Genomic DNA, 20,936 nt, shown 5'->3' with positions numbered 1-20,936 from the left:
ATGACGCGCCTCTAACGTGGGCTGCACGAGGCTGAAGCTCCTGGATCCCCTCGCTTGCGCTAGCCCCATTCGTCTCCACCACGAGAACCGCCCACGCAGCTCCGATTACTCAGCACGACAGATCTCAGGTAGAAGCACATTCAAACTGAAGCGTCTCTTCATTAAGCATTACACACTACATATGTACAAGAATTAGACCTCACGTCTCTGACATCATCTACGATGCCGTGCAAGCCGCCGCACCCTTCGACGTCTTCGTCACCAGACTGACAACCGTCGCAGTACTCTTCGCAACTACAGTCTTAGTCTTAGGGGCCCCAGTAACGGTCTCCGTCTTTACTCCGCCACCTAGAGTCACCGTCTCAAACTTGGTGCTCGTAGAGACAGGAAGCGTGATCGTCGTCTTGGAAGTCACGTCGCTCGACTGGGTGACGACGATGGTTTCCTGCGCTGCGAGGATCGTCGAAGTCTTTGAAGCGGTTCTGAGAGAGCTGACAGTGACTGCTGGCTCAGTGACTGTAGAAAGAACAGTCTTGGTGACGAGGTCAGTGGAGTAGACTGTGCTGGTGGAGGCCTTCAGGGTCGTGGTTTTGCCAATCTTCTCCGTTGAAACAATGGTCGTGTAGTAAGTAGAGCCTGCCTGAGCAATCGTCGATGTCTTCACCACGGATGTGACTGTGACTGTGCTGGTACTGGCCTTGAGGGATGTTGTCTTAGTGGCGATGGACGATACTGTGACAAAGGCAGTCGATCCAGCTTGAGTTGCCGTAGCTGTGGCTACATAGCTACTCACGGTGGTGCTCACGGTCACAGTGGTGGTGCTAGCCACGGCGCGTGGAAGGACGGCACCTCGGCGGACCAGCTTCTCAGCGCTGCGAGTGGGAATGCAAGAGAGTGTGGTAGTGGACTTCTTGGTCGTTGTCTTGATGGACGTGCTACTGATCGTGACTGAGTCGTTGGGTTGCACCGTAGTTGTCTTGGTGGTGGTCGGCTCAATCGAGATGGTGGTCTTGACTGTTGTGGAAGCTGCCTTTTGAGTCTTCGAGCTCGTGATGAAGACTGTGGATCCCTCGCTGACGGTGATTGAAGTTGGCTTGGGCGAAGAGGTGTACAGAACGGTAACAGTCGTGGTGCCCTTGACCGTCGAAGTCGTAGCACCTTTGGTTGTCACTCCAGCTTCGGTCATGGTACCCTTGACAACGCTAGTCTTGGTGATAGGTTCTGGGGTAACAGTGAGGCCAACGTCCTCAGTTACTACCGAATTAGCAGTAGAGGTTACGTCAGGAGGAACGATGGAGGTGGTCGCGGTGACCTTCATTGTGCTGGTCTTGATGACATCGATGGCGCTGATCGAGAGCGTCTCTGTACTCTTCACCACAGTAGTCGAAGTGACTTCAGGGGCGGTAACAAAGGTGCTTGCAGTAAGCGGAGCGGTCAAGGTAGTCGTGGTGTATGCTGTGACCAACGGTAGACTGCTCGAGGAGATGAGACTCATAGTAGACATCGAAACACTGGCGGACACTGTTGACGATGATATAAGGGACGAGGATGCAGTGCTGCAAACCTGGGGCGAGCCCATACCAATCGCAAAAGGCTGAGTATCGACGAATCGGAAATCAATGAACGCAGTCGTCGCGAAGAAAGACGCAAGCTGGAACTGAGCAACATCGTTGTCCGAAAGCTGCTGGGAGAACGTAGCGCGCTTGCAGATATCAGAACCTGGGCCAGTGTTATGGTACTCTCCGTATGTGACACCATCAGTTTGCGGGTTGGTCTTTGACCATTGCGACCATCCAGCCGGGCTGATCATAGCGTCGAGGTAGCAGCCAACATACGCAACACGAGAGAAGCTATTCCATGGACGACCAAGGCTGACGCTGCTAAACTTCCCAGATCCGGGTGCAGGCACGATTCTTGACTGATCGAACACGAAGCCCGCAGCAGTCGTGTTAGTCGTACGCTTGTGAGCTGTGATGCTGATCCCGTCTTCGTTGGAGGCGATCGTCGAATCCAGGAAATACGCAGATCCAGAGCCATAGATAAAGTCCACGTTACCCTCAATGTAGGTCTTGAAGGTGAACAGGCTACCAGAGACGCTGAGAGTGTCCTGGTTGCCATAGATCTGACATCCATACAACGCTGCGAACTTGCTGCTTTGAACAGCGAAGCCGAGAGAAGCAATGTTCTGCTGCGTGCCGTTGTTGTTTCGGAAGTTGATGTTGAAACCATGGAAGTAGTTGCCCTTTGCGTAGACAGTCGCGCCGTCAGTGTTGCTACCAGAGGTACCCTGAGTATCCACACCACGGCTAAATTGAATGGTAACTTGGTTCTTGGAGTAGTCATCGGTTGAATCGGAGTATCCACGGAAGATGGTGTGACCGGACTTGGCGATGATGAGCTGCTCCTCATAGGTGCCAGGGTAGATGAAGATTGTAGCGTTCGTCTTGCTCGTAGTTGGTGCAGCATTGAGAGCCGCTTGGATAGTATCGTATGTCACGACACCAGCAATCGGTGTCTTGGAGACAATGAGAGCATCAGCCGGTGGAGTCGTGCCATTGAAAGTAGAGTTGCCGCCGACGACGATAGGTCCTGGTGGTATGACAATGGGCACGGAGGGTTGTGGAGTGACGATGGAGTTGAAGTAGGTCATGTCAATCCACTCTGTTGAGTCCATAACAGAAGCCAAGGAGTAGGTGTCAGAAGTGAGCAGCGTGGCATATCCGAATGACTGACGGGCAGCAGCGTTCTGCTCCCAGTTCGAAGGACCAGAGTTGTTGAACTCGGCGAAGGTGATGTGATCGGTACGTGGATCAGTTGCGGACCATATCTTCCACGCCGCAGGAATAATGGCAGCATCGAGATACGAGTTTTTCACGACAACAAGCGCGTACCGAGAGTAGGGCCGGCCGAGGTAAACTTTTCCGGTAAGATCATCGACTGCATTGGGGGCCGCAGTGAACAAGCACTGATCGAAGATGTAGCCACCAATATCGGTGCCAGACTTCCTGCTTTGCGCCGTGATGGCCGATGACTTGCGCTTGGCACCGATCGTGCATCCCTTGAAATATGCCTTGGAGTAGCCCCAAATGAAGTCGATGGCACCTCCAATGTAGCACGACTCATAGTATTGGTAACCAGCCGTAGCTCCGTTCAGGAGGGTATCTTGCCAGCCATCAAACGAACAAGCGTAGAAGGCGATGTCGTTGCCGTATATTGAGCCCGCGAGAGTCACGTAGTTGGGCTCGGCACCATCGAGGTTATCAGTGTTGATCATGTTGACGTTGTACATGCTAATCCTGCTTGATGCGGTAGAAAATACGGATGTTTCCGCGTTTGAGTGTCCGACGGGTAATGGGGAGACGGATAGACCACGAGCGAAGGAGACAGTGACTTGGTTGTCCTTGTAGGCTTGACCTGGATTGCCGGTGGTGTACCCGATGATCCTTACGGCACCAGGACGGTTGACTGACGGGATCTGCTCGTTGTAGGTACCCGGGTAGATGAAGATGGTTTGGTTGGTCTTGTCTTGCGGGAGCGAAGCGAGTGCGGCAGTGATGTTGGTGTACGCAGCGCCGTTGCTGCCATCCTTGGAAACAATTACAGCGCCTAGTGGCGGCACAGTACCGCTGTCAGGGTGGGCATTGACAGTTGCAGTGGTAGTCGGTCCAGTCACGGTACCGTTGGCAGAAGGGGACGGAGATGGTGATGGCGAGGTGGTCGTGGGGCCTGTGAGGCTGTACGAAGGGATCGCATTGTATGCATCCATGTCCAACCATGCCGTGCTGCCGATCCATGCAGCAAGCGTGTATTTCTCCGCCTGAGACGCTGTCAACTTTGTGGCAAAGTCGGCCCGCTTGGCTGTGTCCGTCCAGCTGCCAGGGCCCGTGTTGTTGTATTCGCCGAATGTGACTCCTGATGTCTGAGGGTTGCTTGTCTGCCATACAGTCCAACCAGCGCTAGAGATATGCTTGTCGATATACGAGTTCATGTAGATAGCGATAGAGAATTGGCTGTAAGGCCTGCCGAGGTAGGTCGTACCGAAGGTGTTGCCGTAGGTAGCACTGTATGTGATGACTGAAGAATCGAATACATATCCACCGGGGGCGTCTGCAGTGGCCCTGTATTGTGCTGAGATGAAAGCGCCAGGCGTGTTGCTAACGATCATGCACTGGTGGAAGTATGCGGTGGAGAACCCCCAAATGAAATCAACACTACCCTCAACATAGCAGTTGCTAAATACTTGCGTACCCTTATTAGCAAGTAGGGTATCCTGGAAACCAACAAAGGAACAACCATATGCAGCAATGTTCGCTCCGTAGAAGTCGGCAGCCAGTGCTGCGGTGTTGGAAGTTTGAGGGTAGGTGTTAACAAAGTCGATATTGTACAGAGCCATTCCCGAATCGCCGCTAGGCTTGGAGTATACGACGGGTGTTTGCTCGTTCTTGCCAGCACTGGTAAGCTCGCCCCTGGAGAACTCAACGCGGACCTGATTCTGTGTGTAGTCATTCGTGAAGTCGGTGAAGCCCCTCAAGGTGACCTTCCCCTTGCGAGTGATGGAAAGCTGCTCAACGTATGTACCTGCGCCAATCTTGATCGTATATGGGTTGCCGTCGTTGGGGAGGGCGCTGACAGCTGAGGTGACGTTCGAGAACTCGCATGGTCCGGGTGTCTTGGAGACTACCAGAGTCGGGGACGCGGCTGTGATTGTGCAAGAGGCTACTGGGGTAGCACTGGTCGCTGTGGAAGCAGTGATAGTAGCGTTCGAGATGGAGATGGAGCTGGCGGTACTGGCCTGCGAAGCCATCGATGAAGCTGATAGAGACACTGTGGAAGAAACAGTTGACGCAGCAGATGAAGCGGAAGCAAGCTGAGCATCATTCGATGCTTTCAATGATGCAACAACGTTCTGATCAATCCATGCAAGCGAAGAGCTAGCGTAAGGATAGAACGCATTTCCAAAGACCTTGTCGATGGTGAATTGAGACACCTGATCGGCCGAGAGAAGAACGTCGTAGCTAGGGCGAGCTGCGGCGTTCTTGCTATAAGAACCGGCACCGTTGGTGGCAAACTCGCCGTAGAAAGACGGAGTGGTAGCCGCTGAAGGGTGAAATCCAGCAGGGGCAATCAAACTTCCCATTGCTGTGTTCCGGTAGATAGCCACTGCACCTTCGGCGGCTGGGGCCGCCAAAAATACGTTGTTGTTGGTGTATCCTGTCTTCTGCTGTATCGAGCTCGAATCGAACACGACCGTGGAGTTCGTGAAGGTACCTCCGTTAGGGGTTCCACCCTTGCTGTACACGATAAGAGCGCTCGAGCTGAGAGGAACGATGGTGGACTTGTAGAGATAGATAGTCGGGTAGTTGTAGAAGAGATAATTCGAGCCCTCGATGTACGAATTGGCGAAGAAGGCCGTTCCGTAGGTAGCTGAGACTACGGTGCCACCAGGTGAGATGACAGAGCACCCATAGAAAGCAACATTGCTTCCTCTAAGCGAAACTGTCGCCGCATTGGTTCCTGGTCCCACAGCAGCTGAATTGACAATGTTGATGTTGCGGACGGTGACACCTTTGATCTTGTCCGTACCAATGCTGAATGGAACGGTAGTAGCAGCGATTATGACTTTGTTCTCAGACCAGTCATCTGCAGCCGTTGGAGAGGGACCGGCGATCGTAACAGTAGCCTGTCCGATGACCGTGACGGCTTCGGAGTAGGTTCCAGGAAGAACAGAGACAGTGGCGATGCCGCTATCTTGTGCAGCCTTTACGGCTACGTTGATGGCGGTATAATCTCCAGATCCATCGGTGGCGACAGTAATGACCGACTTGGGGCCTGTCAAGGTAGCCGAAGTAGTTGTAAGAGGTGTCGGCGATGTCGAAGAGCGACTCGCAATACTCAGAGTGGCATTAGAGGCACTACTCTGAGCAGCCGCAAGCCCGAGCAGGGCGGCAACAGCGAACGAGCGCATAGCGAATGACGATCAATCGACGAGGATGAGAAGCGAGCGATGGAAATCAGGAGTACATGATGTTAGATGATACTTAAGCTCGAAGATCCCCATCAAGGGTTCACGGGGCTCACACCGAATTGGGTATACTACGACAACGTGGTCTGGATCCCGATTACAATCTGACATCCCGTTAAACCCGCTTTCACGCTTGTCGCTCGACTCGTAGGTACATCTGACAGGGTAGATAGCCGGTGGGTCTCTTCAGAGATGCCAGGGGACAAAAGCCACAATCGATAGCTGGTGCCGTGTGAGATGCTCGCCGTGGCAATCCGTTTTGATCGAAAACCCATCGCTGATGAGATTCCGCTGTTGGGAAGATAGTCTTGTTCATCGATATTGACGGTGCCGGCTTTAGAGCCAAGCGGTACCTACTAACGGGCATAGGATGCAGGAACGAAAGTAAGATCCCAAAGAACTATGGCAGGCTAAGAGCGTTCCTGCATGGCGTTCACCTGGGTAGGAATAATCTTAGAAGCGTCGCCCGTTGCTTGACGAATTTCCATGCGTGTTAGCGCGACGTGGCTTACGCTCAGTGTCGGTCCGGCCAATTTCACCGCGCGAAAGAGCCACTAACCTGAACACTTTGAAGGCGAGACTCCAACATCGAGCCGCGGCGGTACTCATAAGTAAACAGAGTTGGTACCGAGAGGGCAGGTCTCATCCCGGCGTTGATCGACTAAGTGGTGTGTTGTACATACGATCCACCCATGCATCGGCAGTCTGGAGCTCTAAGGACCAGGGTGATGTGGATATGAAAATCTTTCTGGAGAAGGACCCTTGCACCTATGTTAGACCACGAGGGCGTTGCAAAAACCCAGCGTTTCCCAGATAAGCGTTCAGAGTCGACATTTTGGGGTTGGAAGGTCTATCCAGTGTTCTGGGCATCGGATCTGGTACCAGGTGGGACAAGCCCCATACTAGCGGCAAAAAGTGGCGCGTCGGAAAGCTTGGTAACTCAGTTCCTGGCGTTCGGTAGCTGCGATAACGCGTTTAGGAGGCGTTGTGATTCAGCTCGCTATTCGCAGTCCATCGGGCGAGAGAAAGGAGTTGTTCCTCCAATGACTCTGGTTGTTTCCGCGGCGCGAGGACTGTCGGGAAGCTGCGACGGACAGATCGTTGTCGCGATAACATCCACAAACGCTCATCTGCTAGGCTGCGGCTGAGATGGATGACAAAGGCCCGAATGACTTCGGGTACGCTTTACGGACGAACAAGTGCAGGCGCCTTCTGGTGTTCGAGCTCGAGTCCTGATGGCATCTGTTGGTGGACCGTTCATAGGGCTGGTAAGCATGACGTTGCGAATGCCGGCAGGCGCGGCTTCGTGCGACGCAAGACGCCGCTCACCCGTCCGCTGTCCATAATTTCGGGCTGCGACGCAAATTCCCAAAGGTTTGTTAGTCCAGGGGCATCATGCGATATAAATTGCTCCACGGGGCCAGGCATGGTGTCGTCTCACACTGAGGAAAAGAAAGGTAAAGGTTTGAAGGGAAGCCGCGTATTAACCGAGATAGCCCGGTCGTCCCCGAGATCGCATCCATGCAAAGCTGGTCCTTCCCGGAGCTGCTCTCTTTATCAACCCTTAGCTACTCCAAGCTCTGCTATTTCTTGGAAGTTGGATTCTCTCCCACGAACGCCTTCATAAGTTCCTGCTCGACCTGCTCATCAACAGTGGGTGGTGATGAAACGGCCGCCGTCCAACAGATCAATCCGCCACCACCAAACAAAGAGAATGCTACAAAACCCATCGCCCGCAGAGGCAGCGCACGTGGCGACGACCAGAACGTGGGAATCAGGTAGTAGGCTGTAATCATGAAGAAGATACTTATGCCAACTAAAGCATTGGTCAGCGCATGGTCGTAACTATGCCGACATGTGTAGAGCATACTTAGGAATGTGCGACTTTCACGAGGCAATGCACGTTGGTCTTTCTGGTTGAGGAGTCTGGTTTTGACTTCTCTATACACACACCATCCTTCCTCCGGGCCGAATATCTCGAGATACATCTTTGGAGGGTAGTCGCGCATTTCGCGTCCAGTGCCAAGCCTCCACTTGTCCGCTATGGCGTTTGCGTGTTCGCGAGAGAGTCCGCGCGAGACAGACAGAACCTCAGTCAAGAACTCGCGTATATCGGTCGGAAGAGCGTCAGGTTCTGGGATGATGGGCTGCGAAAGTGCGTAGATGGGTGCCTTTTCCTCGCGGTCACCGTGGTTTTCGAACGAGTTCGTTGACATGTTTTCTTAGCAGAAGGAGATAAGTACTCGCTCACTTCAGTTACGTTGAGAGAAGGAAATATAGGGATGGTGGTTCTAATTAACCACCTGAGCACAGCTGGATGATCGGCGTAGGTTCTTACGTCAAGGCAAGAACACAGCCCTGGACAAGGCTGACTTCTTGGCAATCCGAATCACGCGCAACCAGACATTTGTACTGAGCCATCCTATCCGTGTTCTCATCACTCCATCCTCGCTAGTTGAACCATGTTCAATGGTCTGCCTTGCACCAAAAACCTACACCGGAGGCTGACTAGGTACCTATAGACGTGTGCCCGTGGACCCTACCCTTCTTTGCCCGTCACGTGCATCTCAATAAGCGACCGGAGCCGGCACGTCGCCCAGCAAAGTCCGCTCGGCACGGCTGAGAACTCCCGAAAACCTTGGAAGCGACGCTCAATCGAGGCGATCACATATTGGATTGTTCGAGGGAATTACTGCTCAGGAAGGCCGCCGATAGCAATGAAGCATGGAAAGATCGCGCTGCAGACGAGCTGCATGGTAGGGAGCGGCAAAAGCGTAAGTTCGACCTCGTACGCTGGATTTCGGGCTTCGCCTTGCTGCGACAGCGCTCACTCAGGCGTTGTAGCCTGAGTTATTATGGGGACTTCTGCGACTTTGACGGTGTGCGTGTCGTCGAGTCCAAGCAGAGGCTGCGTGTTGGCAATACGCATGGTGGAAGACCATTGCTCTGCACGAACGCCTCTAAAAGCGTTCTCTGCTATCTGTTGCAGGCGCCATTGGACCTTTCCACATGCATTGTTAGCGATTCCATCCAGCAACAGAAAATGGCGCGATCGCTCTCGTCTTGCGACTTACACCATTCTCATCCTCGAACAAAGCCCCATGCTGGAAGTCTAAAGGCTTGCTGCGCGGGATGATGGGAACAGCTTTGTAGGAACCGAACTGCTGGTAGGCACCACCGACGCTAAGACACGCACCGCCATTGCCTTTTGCGACTGCGTTCTCGAGAGGATAGTTATCGCCCTTGTAGAAGGCGATTATGAGGTCTTCCTCTGCATCTCCCTGGGCAATGTAGACTGATTGGGCGTTGGTGCTGTATAGGCTGCCGTCCTGACAACCATCATCTGGCGTCAAGCCAACTGCTCCACCGAGACGTTCGCCTCGGCATTGGATGCCGGTATAGAATTGGACGTCGTGGCCTAGAGAGGGCACAATGAGGGTGAAGAGACAGGCTGCGATGGTAATGTGCATCTTGGTCGCAGTTCTTGCTGAAGAGATGGTAGATGTTTGGGCGGTGTGATCTTGTGCTTGATGTAGAGGGAAGATCTTTCTTTTATGTCTTCTACAACCAAAGGGGGCTCACAAATCCTTTTCCACTCGCAGCCTGCCTGCGTACCTGCGCCATCCCCACGCCGCCTCGTTTGTCACTCCCCTACCTAACCCCGGTCCACAACGTACAATATACCAAGATGTCATGTTCCGTCTTCCGAGAAGGAATATCTGGGTGCGTTTACAAGCCATACATCTCTTCGCGAGATAGGTAGGGAGGAAGGAAGGGCCAAGACGGGCGAGCGGCAAGTAGAGTTGACACCGCTTCGATTTCGCCGCATGTGGGGATCACGTCAAAGCTGCTTTAGAACTTTGTGACATGGAGAGTTGACGCGAGGGATCAGGATGTCAGGTCACTCCCGGATAAATCACGAGTTGCAAGATGATTTGAAATATCGTTTGAACACATAATGATTCGTTACTCATATCCTCATCCCTTCCCAGATAAACACCATGGGTATCTACAGAGTGTACCTGAAGCCCTCAAGGCCCTCAATAATCTTGCCTCCGTTGTTTGCGCGCTTGTTCGCCATCCAGAACTTCAAGTTGAGAAGCAAGGAGATGACAATAATCAAACCCGATGCAATCATGCAAGCAACGATACCAGGGACGTAGGAAGGTGCGTCCTGGGTACGGAAGACAGTGCCACCGATGATACCACCGATACCGCCGGCGCCGACGAGTGTAGCGCTGCAGAGAGCGCGCTTCCATTGGCCGCGGATGTTGTTGGCTTGCCATGTGAGGATGCAGGGGACGTTTGCGTTTGCAGCGGCGGTAGCGAGGAAGACGCCTGAGAGGGATTGTTAGTGCATGTACAGAGCTTGTAATGGGGATGAATGGCTTACCAAAGTATCGAACACCAACGTTGGTGCTGAAGCCAATCATGGGGAGACCGATGAGAGCGAGGACACCGTTGGCAATGACCCATGGGCTGCGGATGTGGTACTTGTCTCCTGCCCAGGCGAATCCAACCATGACGAAAGCGGCGAAGACGTAAGGAGGTGCGATGAGGCAGTTTGCTGCGGCGGGGCTGAAGCCCATACCGTCCTTTAGGATGATGGGCAGGAAGTAGGCGATGGCATAGGTAATGGTAGTTGTGAACATGAAGATGAGAGCGAAGCCCCAAACTTTGAGGTCCATGGCACCGGCGAGGTAGCTCTTGAGGTTGAACTCCTCAGCGATGACGTCGTGGCGGTCTTCTTCAATGCGGGCGACGATGAAGTCGACTTCGTCTTGCTCGAGGAACTTCTTTTGGGTCGCGCTGGGCTTGGCTGCTAGCTCGGGGAAGTCGACGATGAAGTACCATCCTACAATGCCGATCAAGACGGTGATGACTCCTTGCATGATGAAAATCCACCTCCTGAAAGTACGAAGTCAGTATATGTCTCACATGCACTTCGTATAGTTAGGACTTACCATCCTGAGAGACCAGGTCCGAAGCTGACGGGTGTGGTGGGTGCCTTCTTGGTGGGTCCATAGTGGGGACCAAGCCAGTATGCCGCTTGTACGCCCTTGCCGTTGAGAAGAGAGAAGAGGTAGCCGAGGATACCTGAGAAGGCAGACGAAAGCATACCAATGAGGAAGAAGACGGTGTTGCGCTTCTGGAGCTCAAATCGCTTGTACCAGCATGAGAGGAGGTATGCGGAGCCAGGGAAGAAACCAGCCTCGAAGATACCGAGGAGCAGACGGAGTGGGATGAGTGTGTGCCATTCCTTGACGAAACCGAAGCCAATCATGACTGCTCCCCAGATGATGACGATAGATGGCAGGAAGAGTCTTGGGCCAAGCTTCCTCAGCACAACAGTAGCTGGTGGCTGGAGTGCGACGTATGTGATGAAGAAGAGTAGCACGATGATGCTGTACCTCTCGCCAGTGAGCTTGAGATCGACACCCATGCCGGCGACCATGGCGACACCTAGGTTGGTTCTGTCCATGAGAGAGACACAGTACATGCAGCCAAGTGTGGGGATGAGACGAAGATCGACCTTGCGGACAATCTTCTTCTGCTGCTCGGGTGTGAATCGACTGATGGCGGCATTGCTGGCGGTTGTGTCGGACTCGATTCGTTCTAGGGTGGCGACGTTGCCCTTCTCTTCAGCGTAGGATGCCATGATAGTTGTTGGAGACTCTCGGAGTCCTCTGAGACCCGTCAAGGGAGTAAGATGTAAACCTTGATGAACGACGAAAAGATCAACAAGGAGTAAGGGAGAAGAGAAGAGGAGATCTGACTTGTGATGGAGAAGGATGAGAGAGAACCAAACCCACAACTGCAGGATACTCGACCTCATATACACATTGGCTTCCCCAGACTACTGATCTCGCCTTCCCCAGATTCACTGCGGCGTCGGCTCCACCGTACCCCAGACTCTCCAAAACTTAGCAATTTGCATTGGATACTGACAAGCTCTCTAAGCTATCTCGCCTACAACCTATCGAATTGACACTGGTACGGAGCCTCAAGCCCATAGCTCCGGAGACGATTCACCACAGCGGTTAGCAGTACTCATACCAAGGAGCTCCAAGCAGCATAGCATCCGCGATAGTGCTGCCTGGACCCGGCAGTCTGGCGGTCTTGACTCCGGTACAGCGCGCAGGCGCATGTCAAGGCGTTTCCGACAGTCACGCCCAGCCTATACCCCGCGTGAACAGCCATTGCGATGATGGAAATCCGGAGGTGGCTGCGACAAATGGGGTAGGTTTTGGTGGTTTGGGGGCTGGGCAAGCACTTAGCGGGGTGTCCGCTGTGCGCTACCACCACGTGGCGTGGGCCCAGACTCTCAAACCAAGGCCTTTTGCTAGACAACTTGCCGACAGCCATTGCCATCCAACATTGGCAGGGCATCTTCCGCTGGCTCATCGACTGATTATTGAGGTGTTGATGTACTACGAGCGGAAGCGTTCCACGATGCCTAGGTACATGTGAACACGATACCTTCTGGTCGAGCGGCGAAAGTAAGTGCGTGAGACTGTACTCCGTCTAGCTACACATACGCTGCCGCAGCACGTTGATGCAACCGTTCGTATAACTGGAACAGCAGACCTTCAGCTTCGCCACTGTGTTATCGTCGTCTGAACTCATGGGTTTTGCGCAAGATGCATCGTGATCTGATTATGTGTCTCACCGGCCCTTCTTCCGGTTCGTAGCTGTCATGTCTCCACGATTTGAGACCTTTAATGGCGGATATTGTAGGATGTTGTTTCGAAGTTTGTTGTACTAGCACAAGCTTTAATGGGATTTCCCGTTCGCATGGCGTCTTAGATCCTCCAAATGCCAAGGGTCTCAGCAGCCATATTGTTGTTTGCATTTTCGTGTTGATTGACGTGAGTCTTGCAAACAGCATCTACTGTCGTTACTCCAACGTGGAGTGTCGTCTGGTGATGGAATCTTTGTTTGTTGAACACTACGTCTTGCACAGCGGGTCGAAATCCGAAAAAGGCATCGATGCAAATGTTTCCCATTCAAGGTGTGGCGGTCATCGTATGGCTCTAGCCTGTCGCTACTGGAAGACGAACCAGTGCGCTTTTTCTAGCTGAGCTGGCGGGGTGCTGCCCGAAGCCGTACCGAGGCAGGACGAGTTTGCTTCTGACAATGGGCATCAGGATGAACAGGTGTGAAAAGTGAAATGCAGAAAGAAGATGTTGTCTGTGCAGGTCTATGTGGTTAGTTTACCGAAAGCTGGGGTCAGATCCGAGGGTGTGTTGCGGTTGCCGGCGTCGCTGATCAGTGATCACCATGTTCGTGCCGAGCCGCACCTGAGTCGTTCTTAGCTCACGTGACTCGGCAGCCCGAGTCAGTCAACTGGGTGACAGAAATCGCGACACCAAGCACCCCGCTTCCCATCTTGGTCTATGCTGAGGTGACGAAAATCTTGAGAAGCATATGGAAAGCTTCTTTTTGAGTCTGTATGATGCCATGTCTTCCGTTTCAGACACGTCTGAGCCTTCTCACGACGTTTCATGGGCCTTGGACAATGTGTGAGTCAGATACATGAGGTGTTCTTTTGAACGCCGCGTAAAGCCACAATTCCCATCATTGAACAAAACCTCTAAGGTGTGTCTTCTCGGACGCCACGATAGGTGACGTGGGTTGAACGAGGTAGTTAGTGAGACCAGTAATCAGCAGTGGGGATCCCATCCATGGATGGCTGCTGAGGCTGCCCGCATCACGGGATGACTGGGCCTACTCCCGTAGACCTGTACGAGGGTCTCCGTTCAGGCCTCAACGGACACTAAACACCTGGAGTATCTGGGGAGCAAGTGACGTCAGCTGGACAAGACCAGGACTGACGCCTGACCAGACAGGTGATCCCCCACGTGTACAGCAAAATTTGGACCAAATGCTGTTGAGCTGAGACATATTCCGACGAGACGCCCTCATCCGAAGTTCTCATTCGTAGGTCTTCATGGCAAAGCTCGGGATTGTTACTATTGCTTTTCGCTCCCCCGTCGCGTGGTACCTGTAGTTGATAGCGGAGGGTATGAATTTTCGCCCACAATAGCCGCTGGGTGGGTCTTTTGGGCATCCTAGATCCAAAAGTCCATGGCGTCAGCGCCAGAAGTGGGCCCGTAGGGCAGCGAGAGCCGCAAGACCAAGTGTTCGGGACCCAATTGGAGACACTTTGGGCAGCGAAGGATTCATTGCTGAGACGAAGTGACATGCCGCATGTGAGTCACACGTCCTGATGGAAACGTAGTCCCTAGAGAGGAATTGCTCGCGCGAACGAACTGAAGCTGGATAGCGCGGTGAAATGAAAGCGTTTGGAATGCCATTGTCGAATTTCGCTCGGGTTCCAACGAGATGGTGGATTTGTAGTGGGCTGAGCTTAGCGAGTTCCCACGCGTTCCTCCACCCAACCAGCGCTAGCCAAACGGCGGAGACGACAATGGTTAGGAAGGCACGACCACGATTCTGATACAACGAAAAGTGCAGTTTGAATGTCTGACAATAAGAAATAAGGTGTTTGCAGGAGTTCATGTAAGATGGCTCGTGGCGTAGATTATTTTGAGATTGTGGGTACATTACCTGCATGATGCTTAAGGCAAGTGATACTGACATCCATCGCATGTCCACTGCGCATGGCGGCATCGAACGCCCATCGCCTTTTTACGTCGGCGATCAATTGCAAGTTCTCGAGCATCGACTCCCACCATCCTTTCTTGAGCAGTATGATAGCGTTTTACAGTTCCCATGCACATGACTGTGTCACTGTCGCACAAGAGCTGCCGATATCGCATCAATCTGACACAGGCTTCAAGCCAAAGATCTTGATGTCTGCAGGGCGTGTGCGATGTGCCGAAATGATTCAGCCCCGATGCTCTGCCGGTCACACCAAGAGTCTAAACGGACGTCAGTGGAAGACAATCGTATGCAGAGACCCTTTCGAGCGTGTTGTCATGCCGTATCTGTCCGCTACCCCGCTGCAGAACTTGCTGGAGGTCACGTAGAAGGTTGGCTAATCACTCAGTGTGTGCAACGAGCGCTTTGCAAGACCTGGCGGTCGGCACGAATTGGTGTCGCGCAGAGTGCTGCATCTGAGCCGAAGCGAATGGTTCTGAGTGGCATTTATCAAGCATCACAGCACATATCTGGCGCAGGCGTGGATGAAGGGTAGCCACAGTTACACGAAACTCAACGTCATGCCTGGTGGTGTAGGAGCATTGGATGAGCGGCCACCCTTCCGTTACGGACCACTGCACTATTTCGTCTTACAGGACCGGGACGAGCGAATGGCAAAGCTGTCAAGGATGCACCACATGGTAGCTGGTGGTGGGGTGTCTATGGCGAATGTCTGAAGCTTGATCTAGCAACGACGAAAAGTCAAGACGCTGCACATTGTCTGCAGACTGTGTACCATGACGCTGGTCGAACACAGCATGAGGGACATGAGAGAGGAGAGCCGTGGCGAATACCTCTGAATACGATAACGGTCGTCGTGCGTGTGACGTTTGGAGTCGCAGTGCCGTGGAAGCCGCAGGTTGCCGGATTGGGCGTATTCGAGAGCGCATCATTTGTTCTGGTTCTGGCCAGAATTGTTGAGGGCATTGCGCTGCTCGATGCGGTGCGTCTGTTCACCGGAAGCTTTGGTGGGGTAGTGTCGATGACTAGGCGAGTAAGCAACGCTTGACGGGCCGCGTGATGAGAGCTGCGTCCGAGGCGATTCGATGGGGTTGTTACACCGATACGCTGTCTTGCTGGCAAGTGCGTTAGTGCCGGGCAGGGCAAGAGCTGGGAGGCTGTGATTTGCGTGGTTCTGAGGACGCAACGCCAGCCATGCTTGACACCGGACAATGAGGGCTCGCAGTGGCGAAAGGACACATGTTATGCGTCGCGTCCTGGAGATTAATGAAGGTAACGATGGTGAGAGTGCTCTGTTGTTCCTGCATGGTAAGCGTGATTGACGTGGCCGAGCCAGGAGCAAACGAGTTAGCTGGTAATAAACGACGCAGTGCTGAGGCTCCATGACGTGAACCGTGAGGAAGCGAGGAAGCGCAAGGAAAAAGTTCGATGGAGCTAGGAAATTCTGCCCTGCAACCGTTCACCGTGTGATGCTGCAGAGCATCGAGGGCGCCGTGGTAATACACGATAGATACTGCCAAGGCGGGGTGTGATCAGCAGCAGCGGCCGCCAATTCCGTCTAGCAGGCGGGCGACCAGCTTTCGTGAGGGCTGGATCGAGCGTGGAGCGCGTTGAGATGTGGTTTTGACGAAATGTCGTGACGCGCGAGAGGGCGGTGAGGTGGTGCGTTGAGGTGGATTCGCCCATTCAGCCCTCTCAGGCGAACGGCTCGCAGCTACGAGGGCCGGGCAATCCCGGTTTCATGTCGTTCGAACGGAGACGATCCACGACCACTCAAACCGATGGATGTTGCGCATCTGAGGCAGCCAATGGCCAGGCGACTGGCTATTATTACGACCCGGACGACGTGATCAGCATCAGGGTGGCATGGCGGCAGGGTGAAGCAGTGTGGACGCATGGCGAAACTGTCGCAGACTCGGCCTCGGAGAGCAGGCCTTCCCAGCAGACTACTTGGAGGACAGCAGCATGGCAATGGCAGTGTTGCGGCTGGCAACGAGGGCGTCTGCATGCAGCCACCCAAAGTATGGTGTGGAGGCTGCGTCACCACGACAGCGACCACTTGACGACAGCCAGGAGCTTGAGGGCGGCAGAGCAGCCCCTCGGCCAACCACTAGGTGTTGGAGGTTGACTGGGCAGCGACGGATGCGGTGCGCGCCCAACGATTAGACGCATTGCATGAAAGAGCTAGCCCGCTATAAGGCAGTTTATAGTACCACGCCGTTTTGAATTTTACGGGCGGGGGAAAACTTTCGTGTGTCGAAGCCCGAACAACGCCTGCATGCCTGTCTGCTGCACACCAAGTCGCCCGTCATACTCTGCAGCGCCTCGCATATCCCTCATCCCTCTACCTCCCTCGTCTCTTCGCTCTGACTTCCTTCCCCCTTCACCCACACCACGCCCCGCCGCCTTGATGAGACGGTAGCAGCCAGCCCTATGCCCGTGCGAATAATGCGCTTTCGCCGTCTCGCCTGATTGATTGCTTGTCCAGGATCGCCCCGCGACGCTTTATTATCGATAGAGCGCGCTGCTGGAGCCGCTAGATATTTTGCCGACTCCTGTCTTCTCTCTCCCCAAAACAAACGCTGCTACTACTGCTGCCGCTGCCACCATGGCGGAACTGCAGCCTACTGTCGAGGACTGCTACTCGGATGACAGCGAAGGCGGCTCTATCCCCTTCCAGGGCCGCCGGTCGCCCAATGCCGCTAACGTCTCCACCAAGCGCTCGCACCCTTCCGACTTGGATAAACAAATGCCGCCCGCGCAGGAGAAGGCGCCGACCAACATCGACCTTCGCTCCGACTCAGGGTACAGCAGCTACACCACCGCCACCGTCAGCAGCACTAATTCCGCTCAAAGTGCTCCTCCCCAGCGCAGCCCGCCCCAGGTGCCTGCCGCCGCTGCCCCAGCGCCGCCCCAGCCTGAGGCTCCAAAGGCCCGACGACGCCCGACAGACACGACCGAAAAGACTTCCAAGTCCTCTTCGCGACCCAAGACCTCTCGCACCACTTCGTCTGCCTCCAAGCCTCCTGCTGTTGTCCAACCTCAGCCACCGGAACGTAAACGCAGGCCGACCGTTACCCAGGAGTCCCGCCCGGAGCGCAGAGATCGTCGTGACAGCAGAGTTGAACCGGATGGTGCCGAGCCTAGGCGCACCAAGTACGACCCCAACGCCCCTGCCTCAGCTGTCCGTCGTCGCCCTGACATACTGCCATCTCAATCCGCTCGTGACGTGAACCGTCCAATCCCCCAAGACACACGCTCAATGCATTCTGATCCCGCCTCATACCAGCAGGCTCCGCCCTCCCCTACGCACTATCGCCAGGCCTACTACGGACACGGAGCCGCTGTCGTCCAGCCAGCTACGACACGTCGACGCCCGTCGATGAACGGTCGACCCATGAGCTACGGCGGTGAGGCCGGGCCTCAGTACTGGGCTCAGGGTGCACCTGGATATCCTACCCCACCCCCAGAGCGTGGACCGCCTCCTTCCAGCTCTGCTCACTACTCGCGAGGTTTTCCAATGCCTCAAATGAGCCAGATGGGTCCTCCACAGACGCCCTACGGAATGCCACCCGGCTACCCCCCTCAATTCTATCAGATGCCGTACGATGACGGACAGAGGCCAGGCATGCCACAGCGCAGCTCTTCCAATGCCGCACGTCGAGGACCTGCACCACCTGTCATCAATCAGGCTCCGCGCGACCAGCAATACTCAACTAGGTACGGCCAGACTCAGATGACCCACCCCCGAATGCCGGCTCCATTGCAGCTCGACGATAGAGCTCACGAGAGCGATACCGATTCGGAAACTGGGTCGTCTGAGGATGACGAGTACTATGGGTCTGAGCCTGAGGTCAATCCCAATGACCCACGGGCCCACCGTGCGCTTATGCCCCCTCCAAAGGCTCCCAAGACCAAGTCGAACACCAAGACCAAGCCCAAGACGAAGAAATCGGAACGACCTTCCTTGCCTCACGCTCACACTACCACAACCGTAGAGCAAGTTCGTAGCCACCGCCATTCGATGTCCACTCCTCCCGTTCTTGTCGACGAGCGCTCCAGCCGTCATCGGCCTACCAAAAGCACTAACGAGGCGTCTCGCCGGCAGTCCATCAGCCGACCTCCACCCCCACCGCGCGAAACACAAACCGAATACCCCGCACGGCGTGGTTCTGTCTATGTGGGCGATAGCACCAAGGCTGAGCGGCGTCGTTCCGCTCACTACGGGCAGTCTGCCAGGGATAAGGAGTATGCACAGTATGCCGCAGAGAGGCAGCAGGAAGATGCACGCCTCGAGGCCGAAGAGCGAGTCAGGAAAGAGCTCAAAGCTGCGGCCCGTGCCAAGCGTGAAAGACAAGCTCGAAAACAAGCGGAAAACGAAGCTCGCTATGAGGCTGAGCAGGAGCGCAAACGCGAAAAGCGCAGCTCGAAGGTCTACTACCAGCCTCCCGCGGCGTTCGACGATAGCGACGAGGAGTATGAGTCTGATGAAGCTGTCGCTCTCGTCGTTCCCGAAGCACCGGTGCCTCCTCGCCATCGCCGTCCTACTGACGCTGGGGTGCGCAAAGCCAAAGAAAGTCAGGCTTTGGACTACATTAATAGCCAACGTGGCACGGATGTTCCGTTGAATGATCACATTCATCGTGCTGCAAAGAGAGCTTCGAGGGTTCCTTCGATGCCCTCTCATTCCGGCTCCTCTGGAAGTGATAGGCAAAGCCAGTCTAACCGTACTGCTGTTACCAGCAACGGTAACAACGAGATTCGCCTCCGAGTTGACGCGAATGCCCCGCTCAGCCTGCAGTTCAATGGCGACATGGAGGGTCGCACCATGCAACTTATCCCAACTGAGGACGGCATGGCAGAGCTCGTCATCAGTGGCAGTCGTGATAACGAAAGCAATCATCACAGCAGTGAGAGGGGCAGCAACGCAGGTGACGGACAGGCACTTGTAACGCGCAGCCAGCTAGAAGAGATGACCAAAGGAAGCATGCGCAGCCACCGTAGTAGGCGCGAAAGCCGAGTGGTACGAGATTCTTACGACGATCGGATTGTTGAGGTTCAGCGACCTTTGCGCCGCCGCGCCAACACCAGTTCGTATTACAACTGAGAATCTCCGAACCTCCAACACTCGCGCGCGAAACGAAGATGCGTAGCTCGACTTTGGTTTTCTTCCTTGCAGGCCACACGTACATGCCTATCCTCAGTCCCGCGCGGCAAATCTCTTTCCTTTCTTCATATCTTCATTGGGTGGATGAATTCCATATCAAAAGCTTTCTACGAGCGCGGACAGGCCTTTTTGGCCGACCTGCTCAACAAAAAAGTTCGGATCGGTCTCTTCATCGAAAGTTTGATTTTGGCACTATTGCCCACTCGCATTTCATGTTTGTATGTTTGCTGCGTTCCCTGCGACAGTGCAGGTCACATTACTATGGTTTGCTAGACTGGGAGACGCTCACGCACACCAACATCTAATGCGTAAGGGCGGTCACCGCCATTGAACTTCTTGTTTGGACCGATCAGATTGTACGGTTATCTTCTTCCTGCCTTTCGTCGCGCCCTTTTTTGAGCGTTCCCCACATTATTCCCCCCTTCTTCTTACTTCTTCTTTACTCTGCACTATACCTGCTCCTCGCGGAGGCTTTTCGGCACTTTTTTCTCGATTTTGGCGGATGTAATACCCTTATCTCCTTTTCTACTTGTTATGGCTGGATCATGTACGTGGCAGAAATGTTTGGTGGGGTTTCCTTTTTTTCGTTCCGCTATTTCGCAAAAAAAGTAAGCAAGAGGTCGATGTGTTGGCAACGGCTACGACGCTTATGATGATGGACGTATGGATCATGAACTACGCAGCGATGGATCTTTTGCTCTCTTTTCCTTATCTACATAGCTGAGTTGGGATGGATGGATGGCATGATGGGGTTAATTCAGATCGGATACCGCAGCTAGCCTGCTGGTATCGTGTAGGATATGATCACAATCACATCTCTTCTACCCTCCTCACCGTTACCCTGTACTGGTTCACCGCAAATGTGATACAGGACGCCAGCACTGAGCTGAGCCCGCGTATGTGCTTTTGTCTGACTGCATAGGGCGACGACCTAATTCGGGCTACAGCACTTAGTCGTTTCACCCCCACACTACAACTGCGGGCATGACGCTACCCACCGTTCCTTTTTCCCAAGATTCCAGACCGTGGCTTCGGTACGGTAAGGAAAATGGAAAGTGCCGGTGCTGTACCCATTGGCGTTGGTGTGGGCCTGGTTGCCGAGTGTTTCCGGTGTGGCTGGCC

The 20,936-nt window shown here is 54.2% G+C and overlaps 4 protein-coding genes across 4 annotated transcripts; 1 reads left to right on the top strand and 3 right to left on the bottom strand.

The window, feature by feature from the left end:
- Positions 1 to 217: 217 nt before the first annotated feature.
- J4E93_004830 (uncharacterized protein) lies at positions 218 to 5,965 on the bottom strand (the record flags this gene model as incomplete). The annotated part of the gene is made up of 1 exon (XM_049342756.1): positions 218 to 5,965. One exon carries the CDS (start codon positions 5,963 to 5,965, stop codon positions 218 to 220), a length of 5,748 nt encoding a protein of 1,915 aa, XP_049199756.1.
- A 2,884-nt stretch (positions 5,966 to 8,849) lies between these two features.
- J4E93_004829 (uncharacterized protein) lies at positions 8,850 to 9,492 on the bottom strand (the record flags this gene model as incomplete). The annotated part of the gene is made up of 2 exons (XM_049342755.1): positions 8,850 to 9,002; positions 9,097 to 9,492. 2 exons carry the CDS (start codon positions 9,490 to 9,492, stop codon positions 8,850 to 8,852), a joined length of 549 nt encoding a protein of 182 aa, XP_049199755.1.
- Positions 9,493 to 10,031: 539 nt separating this feature from the next.
- On the bottom strand, positions 10,032 to 11,681 carry J4E93_004828 (uncharacterized protein; the record flags this gene model as incomplete). Its single annotated transcript, XM_049342754.1, has 3 exons — positions 10,032 to 10,360; positions 10,416 to 10,930; positions 10,987 to 11,681. 3 exons carry the CDS (start codon positions 11,679 to 11,681, stop codon positions 10,032 to 10,034), a joined length of 1,539 nt encoding a protein of 512 aa, XP_049199754.1.
- A 5,574-nt stretch (positions 11,682 to 17,255) lies between these two features.
- Positions 17,256 to 19,754, top strand: J4E93_004827 (uncharacterized protein; the record flags this gene model as incomplete). Its single annotated transcript, XM_049342753.1, has 1 exon — positions 17,256 to 19,754. One exon carries the CDS (start codon positions 17,256 to 17,258, stop codon positions 19,752 to 19,754), a length of 2,499 nt encoding a protein of 832 aa, XP_049199753.1.
- Positions 19,755 to 20,936: the final 1,182 nt, after the last annotated feature.

Source organism: Alternaria ventricosa, assembly GCF_023758065.1.
Source record: "Alternaria ventricosa strain BMP 2768 chromosome Unknown scaffold_7, whole genome shotgun sequence".
In the NCBI taxonomy this organism is placed as follows: Eukaryota; Fungi; Ascomycota; class Dothideomycetes; order Pleosporales; family Pleosporaceae; genus Alternaria; species Alternaria ventricosa.
This window is presented reverse-complemented; position numbering and strand designations above follow the sequence as displayed.